The sequence below is a fragment of the Schistocerca gregaria genome, chromosome 1, assembly GCF_023897955.1.
Source record: "Schistocerca gregaria isolate iqSchGreg1 chromosome 1, iqSchGreg1.2, whole genome shotgun sequence".
In the NCBI taxonomy this organism is placed as follows: domain Eukaryota; kingdom Metazoa; phylum Arthropoda; class Insecta; order Orthoptera; family Acrididae; genus Schistocerca; species Schistocerca gregaria.
The window spans coordinates 746,452,510-746,464,346 of record NC_064920.1 but is presented as its reverse complement, the minus strand read 5'-3'; the positions used below and the strand labels follow the sequence as shown (position 1 = coordinate 746,464,346).

Below are 11,837 nucleotides of genomic sequence, written 5' to 3'. Positions count from 1 at the left end.
TGAAATAACAAATTTTCCGAATAACGTAAAATAAAAATCGTTTGGGTCTGAAGTGTTAAACGCTTTCGTACTTGCGTTATTGCCAGAACTCATAGCCAGCTTCCTGTGAAAGTAAAATCTTTATTGTTATCCTGAATTTCAGTACCAGGTATCTAATTAAGTTCTCAAAAAATCAGACAACAGTCGAAGGTAACTGTATCGCAGTTCAAGCTGATATGGGGGAATACTGTGAAGAGTATATTACTGTCTTCTGTAGACTATTCCAATGATAGCTCTTAGATGCTGCTATAAAAAGTTAGGTGACATACGCAGTAAGAGATAGGGATCAAAAATGTGATCGCAGTAACGTATTTTATCAGTAAGGTTACGAGTAAATTAATAAATTTGATCTGTTAAGTGCCAAGCAACGCGGTAGTTGCCAAATATAAATTGAAACCGCTGGAGACACTGATGCAGTCAATGGATTTCACAAACATGAGGAACTTGCTGGTGGTCTACTGCCTCTTTGGGGCTACAGCTTTAGGTAACTTGGCTTTCTATGTTTATCGCGGCACTATACACATACCTACTTAGACTAGTTGCATCTCTCAATGCTTGTACAGTCGTGGACAAAACGAGCGAGACCCCTCGTCTTTTCGTTATGCTGATCCGCACAGCTTTAAAGTCTGCTACACAGCATAACAGGCAAGGCGACCAAGTGCTACCAACATATCACGCACAGGCGTGAAATTGAAAAACTATCCGAACTTTGTTAGACTGTTTTCAGTCCAGAAAGCTCTACGCAACGGAAACTGCACCATTTTGCCATTTTCATCACGAAATTGCCGGCTTATTCATGTCTGGGGTAATAATAGAGGACTGCTTGCCTGAGTTGTCTGCTAATGTAGTGAAAGGTGTTTGCTGCTGCAAGGGAGGTCTGGTTTGTTTTCGGTTCTAATCTCGATGGAGGCCAGATATATCACTAAAGCAATTTTAAGAAATTCTCGCACCCCCAATACGTTTTATTGTTACCTTTATTCTGTACCGGCGCCCTTTGGATGTCAATACGAAACTTTCATACTTGTTACTGCCTACTTTTTCCGCTTCCGTCAATAACTGAATTGACTTAAGTGTGGCACTGAATGACTTCTAATTGAATTTCGTTATGAATCTTCACGCATTGCTAAATTTGCACACTTTCATGGTAGGTGAACAACGGTAATCCAGTATGACCGGTCCGAACTTTGACACAGACCGTTTCGCGGCCGAATGCGCGTAACATTTTCCTAATTCGTAACGATCTGGGGTACTTCGTCTTACTAAAACAGTATGTTATATCGATAAGCTGAAATTCATTTTTATTAGTACAGATCACACTAATTAGCGTTTCTTCTTTCATTTATATCTTATATTTACGTGTTGCGTTTAACACACTTATCAACATTATAGTCTTACACATGATTGAAAACAGTCCGACAAAATTCGGATAGTTCTTCACTTTCACGCCTGTACATAGTATGTTGGTAGCACTTCGTCGCCTTGCCTGTTATGCTGTGTAGCAGACTTTAAAGCTGTGCGGATCAGCATAACGAAAAGGCGAGAGGTCTCGCTCGTTTTGTCCACGGGTGTACACCTGAAGACTAAACAGTTGCAATAATGAAATTGTGAACAGTTACTATTTGGTGTGTAAGTAACCGAACAGAATAATGACCGTGACTGAGTCCATAATGAGGCTAAGCAATCATTTGTGTATACGAAGGAATCTGATGTTGAAGCCACTCTTCCTGTAATGAGCGTTTCTTTTCTGAAAGGTCTTTCTGGACCAGATTTATGATTTTGTGGTATCTCGCAGCTGTTAGAGTCTTTAACATTACTGTTATAATCTCCCAAAACCTTTTACCAACCAGTGATTTAGTATTACATGACTTTATTACTACAAGATAATAGGTTGTAATATAAATGTGATATGGCAGCTAACATAAAAAACGTGTTCCCGAAGAACATATGAGGACCCAAGCCACCATTAGTACTACAGAGTATCTAGTGCTTGGAAAGACAACTATACTCACTTTATTAGAGGCATTCTACTCTCCTGATTAGTAGATACCATGTTTATTGGTTGGTATTATGACAAACAGTACTGGTATCCTGTTACACGTATCACCGAATATTCAGAGTGGAGTCTTTTTTTTAGGTCGATAAAAATCTGCGTCATAGAAGATTTATGACTCGACACACCACACCCCGTATCTGAGTCATGCTCATAGCGAAGAAATACTGGCGTCCAGCACCAGAATGGAAATCAGAAAAAATCCAAAGGAAGGAAACAGGGTGACTTAGTCACAGAAACGTCTCCCAGCCTGCACTGATACTCCGGCCTGTTGTTGCAGTGTCTGGACACGAGAGTCGGATCGTGAACGGCAAACCGGCGGCGGACCACGAGTTCCCGGCGCTGTCGTCGCTGCACGTGAACGGCAGCCACTACTGCGGCGCCAACGTGCTGAACGAGCGCTGGCTGGTCACCGCCGCACACTGCGTCATAGCCAGGTAGGGCTAAAGGGCCGCTGACAAACGTGTACAACAAACAGGTGGAGAGCAGCAGTGAGATGACTCAGTAGTAGAAAATTTCCTAGGTTTCTTAGAGGCGTTTATCCAAACATGCAGACATGTACTTCCAGTGTCAGATACATGCTGGTGACTATTAAAATTATATGATCATGAATAATATTGTAAGAAACGTCAAATTGGTGTGAAGTAAGCCACATCCCTGGATATGAAAACTAGTAGAATCTCAACGCATTCGTACAAAGTAAATAGACGTAATGCCATCTTCATCTTTTGTAGTACTGTCTTCCTCATTTGCGTGTAATATTACGGTATATTGTAAATTTTTTCTTATTGACGGTCTGACAGCAACTGAATAAAACACAATTTTAGTGCCGTACGCGTTTCGCCTTTATTTTCTGCAAGGCATCATCAGTGGCAGGTTGCGTTGACAATTTCTTACATATTAAACATTGCATTGAAACAAGCGTTCAGTTCATAGTGCTATGGAACGAGGGAAAAAACCACAAATTGGCATTCATAAGAAGAAGTACAATACCAAAAATTCAACAGAAGCGAAATACGCAATCTGCCATTGATGATGCCTTGCAGAAAATGAAGGCGAAACGCGTATGCTGCTAAAATTTTGTTTTATTCAGTTGCTGTCAGTCGGTCCATAAGTAAAAATTATCAATATACCTTAAGACGTAATGCCATTTACATTCACTCTACGAGGAAAGAATAAGCAGTGGGTTTAGTATTCTGATTGTTTGAAAGATGACTATGCAATTCCTTGTGTAAGGAGAGACAGTGGCTGTCGCCGCTGTGGAGCTCTGTTTTATCGTTCCGTAGCTCCTGATAGCCGGTACCACACAAGTGCGACAGAAATGCGCACCTGGTGGATTCAGGAGGGCCGTATTCAACGTCATGCGGAATATCATTGGCATTTCCCATGTGACATGATATTCGCTTTGCTAGGCAGGGTCCGACAGCTACGTCACCTACCGTGAGTCAGGAAATGAACTTGCTTGCAGCAAGGCGAGTATCGACAGGTACAGAGCGGCCACATCAGAAACATCAGGGACTGTCAGTAGCTCAACCATTGTTGCAGTATCCGTCGTTTTCCGAGATTTCCCTAAATCGCTCCAGGCAAATGCCGGGATGGTTTGTTTGAAAGGGCACGGCCGACATCCTTCCCGATCCTTCCCTTATCTGATGAGACCGATGACTCGCTGTCTGGTCTTCTCCCCCAAACAACCCAACCCAACACAGCTTCCGTCGAGAAAGTTGCGCCGACAATGGTGCGTCCAACGACAGCATTTGACATAGATATGACACTACATCCAGGTTCTGTATCAAAGTCATGATGGACTTGTGTACATAGAAGCTGCGAGAACTGCATTCGTCATCATCATACAAACCCAGCAACTAGCATAGTGGTATGGCATACCACTGAGCACAAAACACAATTATCTCTGGTTTACATTGGCCGCATTCTGGGAAGCAACCGTTGTACTGCGTAATTACGATTGAAGTGCAACTACTCACAGAGGTCCAGTGTGTGCTGCAATTATCGTTTGGCAGCGAAACTTGATGGATATGTTAGTGCATGAAGGGAAACAGATTTACACTGTGAAAAAATTAGACAAATCTGGCACTGTACGGAGTTTTTATGACGGTGTGACATCAACGCTGTCATTTGACAAGCCATAAAGTGAGTGATGTCATGTCCATATGAGAAGACCGACCGTGATTCGTTGCTGCAGCTGTTTTCTGTGTACAGCAGCAATTATAATGCAGCATTGAGAAACTATCGCTGACTGAACTGTCACAGGGGAAGTCCAATATCATTAAATGTTATAAAAAAGATGATGAAATTCAAAAACGCAGGTGAGTTTGGTGTGGCACCTGAAAGAGAAAGACGTCATATTGCGGTGGAAGTTATTGACTGCTATTGCTGTAACAACATGCAGCACGTGCCCTGGATAGTAGTAGTGCTCGTGAAGGGTCACCAGAATTGGCTGTCCCACGGTCAACAGAATGGAAAGTTTTGTGGTCTACTGTGCACTGGTACGGGTACAAAATCCAGAGGGTGCGCAACTGAAACCTCATGATGTGTTGCGATGTTCTGTGTTTGCTCTTCTGTTTCTGGTACACATCGAAGTTGATGACACTTGGCCGGGCAATACTCTGTGGAGTGATGAGGCGCATTTTACATTACAGGGCGCAGTCAGTACACAGAACTGCCGAATTTGGGGTAGTGTTCAAGTGTTTCTTGTGCACGGAGGTCCACTGCACTCGCCTCTTTCGACTGATTCACAAGAACCTTTGTTCTTGGTCGGTTCTTCTTTAAAGAGAATACACTGAAAGGGCCTTCCAGTTGTACCGCGACGTTTGCATGTGTTCGAGACCTCCTCGTACCGCATGTGATTCCTGCTTTGGAATAGGAGACAACTGTCTTCATGCAAGATGGGGAGACATCTCACATCGCTTGCCCAGTGACACATCTGCTTCATGCAATCTTCCACGAACTTGTTATCTCCAGAGGTTTTCCACATGCATGGGCTGCAAGATTATCTGATCTGGATCCATGTGAGTCTTGGCTCCGGGTATATCTAAAAGAACAGGTTTACCAGGGGCATGTTCGGTCTCTACCTGACAGAAGGTCAGCACATACACTGAAGAGCCAAGCAAACTGGTACACCTCCTGATATCGTGTAGGCCCCCGTGAGGACGCAGAAGTGCCGCAACAAGACGTCCCATGCACTCGAATAACGTCTGAAGCAGTGCTCGAGGGAATTGACGCCATAAATCCTGAACAGCACTTAGCAAGGCAGCTCACATGTGCTCAGTAATGTTCATGTCTGGGGAGTTCGGTGGCCAGCGGAAGTGTTTAATGTCAGTAGAGTGCTCTTCGAGCCACTCTGTAGCTATTCTGGACGCTTGTGTTTTCGCATTGTCCTGCTGCAATTGTCCAAGTCCATCGGAATGCACAGTGGACATGAATGGATGCAGATGGTCAGACAGAATGCTTAAGTACGTATCACATGCCAGAATCGTACGTAGACGTATCAGCGGTCCCCTATCACTCCAACTGCACAGATCTCACGCCATTACAGAGACTCCACCAGTTTCAACAGTTCCCTGCTGACATGCAGCGCCCACTGATTTATGCGGTTGTCTCCATACCCGTACATATCCATCCGCTAGATACAATTTGAAACGAGACTCGTCCGACCAGGCAACATATTTCCAGCCATCAACAGTTCAACATCGAAGTTGAGCGGGCCAGGCGAGGAGTAAAGCTTGGTGCAGTGTAGTCACCAAGTCACGAGTGGCCCATCGGCTCCGAAAGCTCATATCTATGATATATCTGTGATGTTTTGTTGAACGGTTCACACGGTGACACTTGTTGATGGCCCAGCACTGAAATCTGCAACAATTTGCGGAAAGGTTGGTTTTCTGTCACGCTGAACGGTTCTCTTCAGTCGTCGCTGGTCCCTTTCTAGCAGCATCTTTTTCCGGCCGCAGCGATGTCGGAGGTTTGATGTTTTACCGGATTCCTCATATTCATCGTTCACTCGTCAGATGGTCGTACCGGAAAATCCCCACTTCATCGCTACCTAGGAGATGCTGTTCCATCCCTTATTCACCGTCTATAACCCACTTCAATCTTGATAGCCTGCCATTGTAGTAGCACTAACCAATCTACCAATTGCTCCAGACACTTGTGGCCTAAATAGGCATTACGACCGCAGCGCCATATCCTGCCTGTTAACATAACTTTTTATTTGAATATACATGCTTATATGAGTTTCTTTGCCGCTTCAGTGTAGGAACATGTTGCTCAGGTTCCACCGAAACTGCCGCGAGCGACTGTTGAAAGGGTCGTTTTACTGATGCACCATTTCGTCGACGTCTCCGGTGCTCATACTGAACAAATTGCGTAAGCGGCGATTAATAAAATCGACCTTATGCCTTTCCCACGTGTTTGCACTTTTCTACCCACATGCCGTTACTAATACATTACTTATGGTAACACACCTCCCCCCATGAACCATGGACCTTGCCGTTGGTGGGGAGGCTTGCGTGCCTCAGCGATACAGATAGCCGTACCGTAGGTGCAACCACAATGGAGGGGTATCTGTTGAGAGGCCAGACAAACGTGTGGTTCCTGAAGAGAGGCAGCAGCCTTTTCAGTAGTTGCAGGGCAACAGTCTGGATGATTGACTGATCTGGCCTTGTAATAATAACCAAAACGGCCTTGCTGTGCTGGTACTGCGAACGGCTGAAAGCAAGGGGAAACAACGGCCGTAATCTTTCCCGAGGGCATGCAGCTCTACTGTATGATTAAAGGATGATGGCGTCCTCTTGGGTAAAATATTCCAGAGGTAAAATAGTCACCCATTCGGATCTCCGGGCGGGGACTACTCAAGAGGATGTCGTTATCAGGAGAAAGAAAACTGGCGTTCTACGGATCGGAGCGTGGAATGTGAGATCCCTTAAACGGGCAGGTAGGTTAGAAAATTTAAGAAGGGAAATGGATAGGTTAAAGTTACACATAGTGGGAATTAGTGAAGTTCGGTGGCAGGAGGAACAAAACTTATGGTCAGGTGACTACAGGGTTATAAAAACAAAATCAAATAGGGGTAATGCAGGAGTAGGTTTAATAATGAATAGGAAAATAGGAATGCGGGTAAGCTACTACATACAGCATAGTGAACGCATTATTGTGGCCAAGATAGATACAAAGCCCACACCTACTACAGTAGTACAAGTTTATATGCCAACTAGCTCTGCAGATGACGAAGAAATTGAAGAAATGTAGGACCAAATAAAAGAAATTATTCAGATAATGAAGGGTGACGAAAATTTAATAGTCATCGGTGACTGGAATTCGGTTGTAGGAAAAGGGAGAGAAGGAAACGTAGTAGGTGAATATGGACTGGGGCAAAGAAATGAAAGAGGAAGCCGCCTGGTAGAATTTTGCACAGAGCACAACTTAATCATAGCTAACACTTGGTTCAAGAACCGTAAAAGAAGGCTGTATAGATGGAAGAAGCCTGGAGATACTGACAGGTTTCAGATAGATTATACACTCCTGGAAACTGATATAAGAACACCGTGAATTCATTGTCCCAGCAAGGGGAAACTTTATTGACACATTCCTGGGGTCAGATACATCCCATGATCACACTGACAGAACCACAGGCACATAGACACAGGCAACAGAGCATGCACAATGTCGGCACTAGTACAGTGTATATCCACCTTTCGCAGCAATGCAGGCTGCTATTCTCCCATGGAGACGATCGTAGAGATGCTGGATGTAGTCCTGTGGAACGGCTTGCCATGCCATTTCCACCTGGCGCCTCAGATGGACCAGCGTTCGTGCTGGACGTGCAGACCGCGTGAGACGACACTTCATCCAGTCCCAAACATGCTCAATGGGGGACAGATCCGGAGATCTTGCTGGCCAGGGTAGTTGACTTACACCTTCTAGAGCACGTTGGGTGGCACGGGATACATGCGGACGTGCATTGTCCTGTTGGAACAGCAAGTTCCCTTGCCGGTCTAGGAATGGTAGAACGATGGGTTCGATGACGGTCTGGATGTACCGTGCACTATTCAGTGTCCCCTCGACGATCACCAGAGGTGTACGGTCAGTGTAGGAGATCGCTCCCCACACCATGACGCCGGGTGTTGGCCCTGTGTGCCTCGGTCGTATGCAGTCCTGATTGTGGCGCTCATCTGCACGGCGCCAACACGCATACGACCATCATTGGCACCGAGGTAGAAGCGACTCTCATCGCTGAAGACGACAAGTCTCCATTCGTCCCTCCATTCACGCCTGTCGCGACACCACTGGAGGCGGGCTGCACGATGTTGTGGCGTGAGCGGAAGACGGCCTAACGGTGTGCGGGACCGTAGCACAGCTTCATGGAGACGGTTGCGAATGGTCCTCGCCGATACCCCAGGAGCAACAGCGTCCCTAATTTGTTGGGAAGTGGCGGTGCGGTCCCCTACGGCAATGAGTAGGATCCTACGGTCTTGGCATGCATCCGTGCGTCGCTGCGGTCCGGTCCCAGGTCGACGGGCACGTGCACCTTCCGCCGACCACTGGCGACAACATCGATGTACTATGGAGACCTCACGCCCCACGTGTTGAGCAATTCGGCGGTACGTCCACCCGGCCTCCCGCATGCCCACTATACGCCCTCGCTCAAAGTCCGTCAAGTGCACATACGGTTCACGTCCACGCTGTCGCGGCATGCTACCAGTGTTAAAGACTGCGATGGAGCTCCGTATGCCACGGCAAACTGGCTGACACTGACGGCGGCGGTGCACAAATGCTGCGCAGGTAGCGCCATTCGACGGCCAACACCGCGGTTAGCGGTGTTGAAACGTCCCCTTAGAAAAATTTTTACTAGACTGTGCTTAAACTGACACACAATATCTTTAGCGCAACGCAATCTGACTTCCAAAAATCCCTACGAAAGAATGGCCCTGACTAGCATTAATCTATACCTTTCACAAATCACTTACCTCAGAAAAAATCTTCGTTACTCGAACTACTGCAATACAGCGAGCACCACTACCGCCAGCTAAATAAAAGATTCTAACTACGGAAGGCACTAACTACTGATAGGTATAGTTAGCAAATGAAAGGTTTTAATAGAGAACAAACAGTGTATTTACCTTAATAGTCAAAAAATATATGATAGTTCATGACATCCAGTCTTACAAATTACAAAACTCCGCCATCTCTCTCCCCACGTCCACCACTGCTGGCGGCTCACCTCCAACTGCGCAACGGTACGCGCTGTTAACATCCAGCTGCCCAACACTACAATGGCGAGTATTACAACAATGCCAACCAGCCACAGACTGCACACAGCACAGCCAGTGATCTTCATACAGAGCGCTACATGGCGTTACAAATAAAAAAAAACCTAATCAGCCTACTTACAGTGTGTCCGCTGTGCCGTGTGTGTGATCATTGCTTGTACAGCCCTCTCGCAGTGTCCGGAGCAAGTATGGTGGGTCTGACACACCGGTGTCAATATGTTCTTTTTTCCATTTCCAGGAGTGTATAATGGTAAGACAGAGATTTAGGAACCAGGTTTTATATTGTAAGACATTTCCAGGGGCTGGGGTGGAGTTTCAGGGAGAGCATAAGGGAGCAATTGACAGGAATGGGGGAAAGAAAGACGGTAGAAGAAGAATGGATAGCTATGAGGGATGAAGTAGTGAAGGCAGCAAAGCATCAAGTAGGTAAAAAGGTGAAGGCTAGTAGAAATCGTTGGGTAACAGAAGAAATATTGAATTTAATTGATGAAAGGAGAAAATATAAAAATGCAGTAAATGAAGCAGGCAAAAAGGAATACAGACGTCTCAAAAATGAGATCAACAGGAAGTGCAAAATAACTAAGCAGGGACGGCTAGAGGACAAATGTAAGGATGTAGAGGCTTATCTCACTAGGGGTAAGATAAATACTGCCTACAGGAAAATTAAAGAGACCTTTGGAGATACGAGAACCACTTGTATCAAGAGCACAGATGGAAACCCAGTTCTAAGCAAAGAAGGGAAAGCAGAAAGGTGGAAGGAGCCTATAGAGGGTCTATACAAGGGCGATGTACTTGAGGACAATATTATGGAAATGGAAGACGGTGTAGATGAAGATGAAATGGGAGATACGATACTGCGTGTAGAGTTTGACAGAGCACTGAAAGACCTGAGTCTAAACAAGGCCCCCGGAGTAGACAAAATTCCATTGGAACTACTGACGGCTTTGGGAGAGCCAGTCCTGACAAAACTCTACCATCTGGTGAGTAAGATGTATGAGACAGGCGAAATACCCTCAGACTTCTAGAAGAATATAATAATTCCAATCCCAAAGAAAGCAGGTGTTGACAGATGTGAAAATTACCGAACTATCAGTTTAATAAGTCACAGCTGCAAAATACTAACGCGAATTCTTTACAGACGAATGGAAAAACTAGTAGAAGCCGACCTCGGGGAAGATCAGTTTGGATTCCGTAGAAATGTTGGAACACATGAGGCAATACTGTCCCTACGACTTATCTTAGAAGCTAGATTAAGGAAGGGCAAACCTACGTTTCTAGCATTTGTAGACTTAGAGAAAGCTTTTGACAATGTTGATTGGAATACTCTCTTTCAAATCCTGGAGGTAGCAGGGGTAAAATACAGGGAGCGAAAGGCTATTTACAATTTGTACAGAAACCAGATGGCAGTTATAAGAGTCGAGGGACATGAAAGGGAAGCAGTGGTTGGGAAGAGATTGAGACAGGGTTGCAGTCTCTCCCCAATGTTATTCAATCTGTATATTGAGCAAGCAGTGAAGGAAACAAAAGAAAAATTCGGAGTAGGTATTAAAATCCATGGAGAAGAAACAAAAATGTTGAGGTTCGCCGATGACATCGTAATTCTGTCAGAGACAGCAAAAGACTTCGAAGAGCAGTTGAACGGAATGGATAGTGTCTTGAAAGGAGGATATAAGATGAACATCAACAAAAGCAAAACGAGGATAATGGAATGTAGTCGAATAAAGTCGGGTGATGCAAAGGGAATTGATTAGGAAATGAGACACTTAAAGTAGTAAAGGAGTTTTGCTATTTGGAGAGCAAAATAACTGATGATGGTCGAAGTAGAGAGGATATAAACTGTAGAATGGCAATGGCAAGGAAAGCGTTTCTGAAGAAGAGAAATTTGTTAACATCGAGTATAGATTTAAGTGTCAGGAAGTCATTTCTGAAAGTATTTGTATGGAGTGTAGCCATGTGTGGAAGTGAAACATGGACGATAACTAGTTTGTACAAGAAGAGAATAGAAGCATTCGGAATGTGGTGCTACAGAAGAATGCTGAAGATTAGATGGGTAGATCATATAACTAATGAGGAAGTATTGAATAGCATTGGAGAGAAGAGAAGTTTGTGGCACAACTTGACCAGAAGAAGGGATCCGTTGGTAGAACATGTTCTGAGGCATCAAGGGATCACCAATTTAGTATTAGAGGACAGCGTGGAGGGTAAAAATAGTAGAGGGAGACCAAGAGATGACTACATTAAGCAGATTCAGAAGGATGTAGGTTGCAGTAGGTACTGAGAGATGATGAAGATTGCACAAGATAGAGTAGCAATGAGAGCAGCATCAAACCTGTCTCAGGACTGAAGACCACAACAACAACAACATGGAAACCTTTCTGTCCGTCTCTCTTTCTTACAAAGTGCCAGATCTGCATCTTGTGGCCAGCATTGAAACTACTTTTATTCCAGCGTAGATCGGCTTCACA

General features: G+C 44.9%; 1 protein-coding gene across 1 annotated transcript in view; it reads left to right on the top strand.

Annotated features, from left to right (window-relative positions):
* The first annotated feature begins 474 nt into the window (after nucleotides 1–474).
* The window catches only part of LOC126272408 (chymotrypsin-1-like), a 108,500-nt gene continuing 97,137 nt past the window's right edge, over nucleotides 475–11,837 (top strand). Inside the window, exons 1-2 of the mRNA XM_049975281.1 lie at nucleotides 475–523; nucleotides 2,370–2,526. Of these exons, the coding sequence (XP_049831238.1) occupies nucleotides 475–523; nucleotides 2,370–2,526 (206 nt within the window). The remainder of the gene's footprint in view (nucleotides 524–2,369; nucleotides 2,527–11,837) is intronic.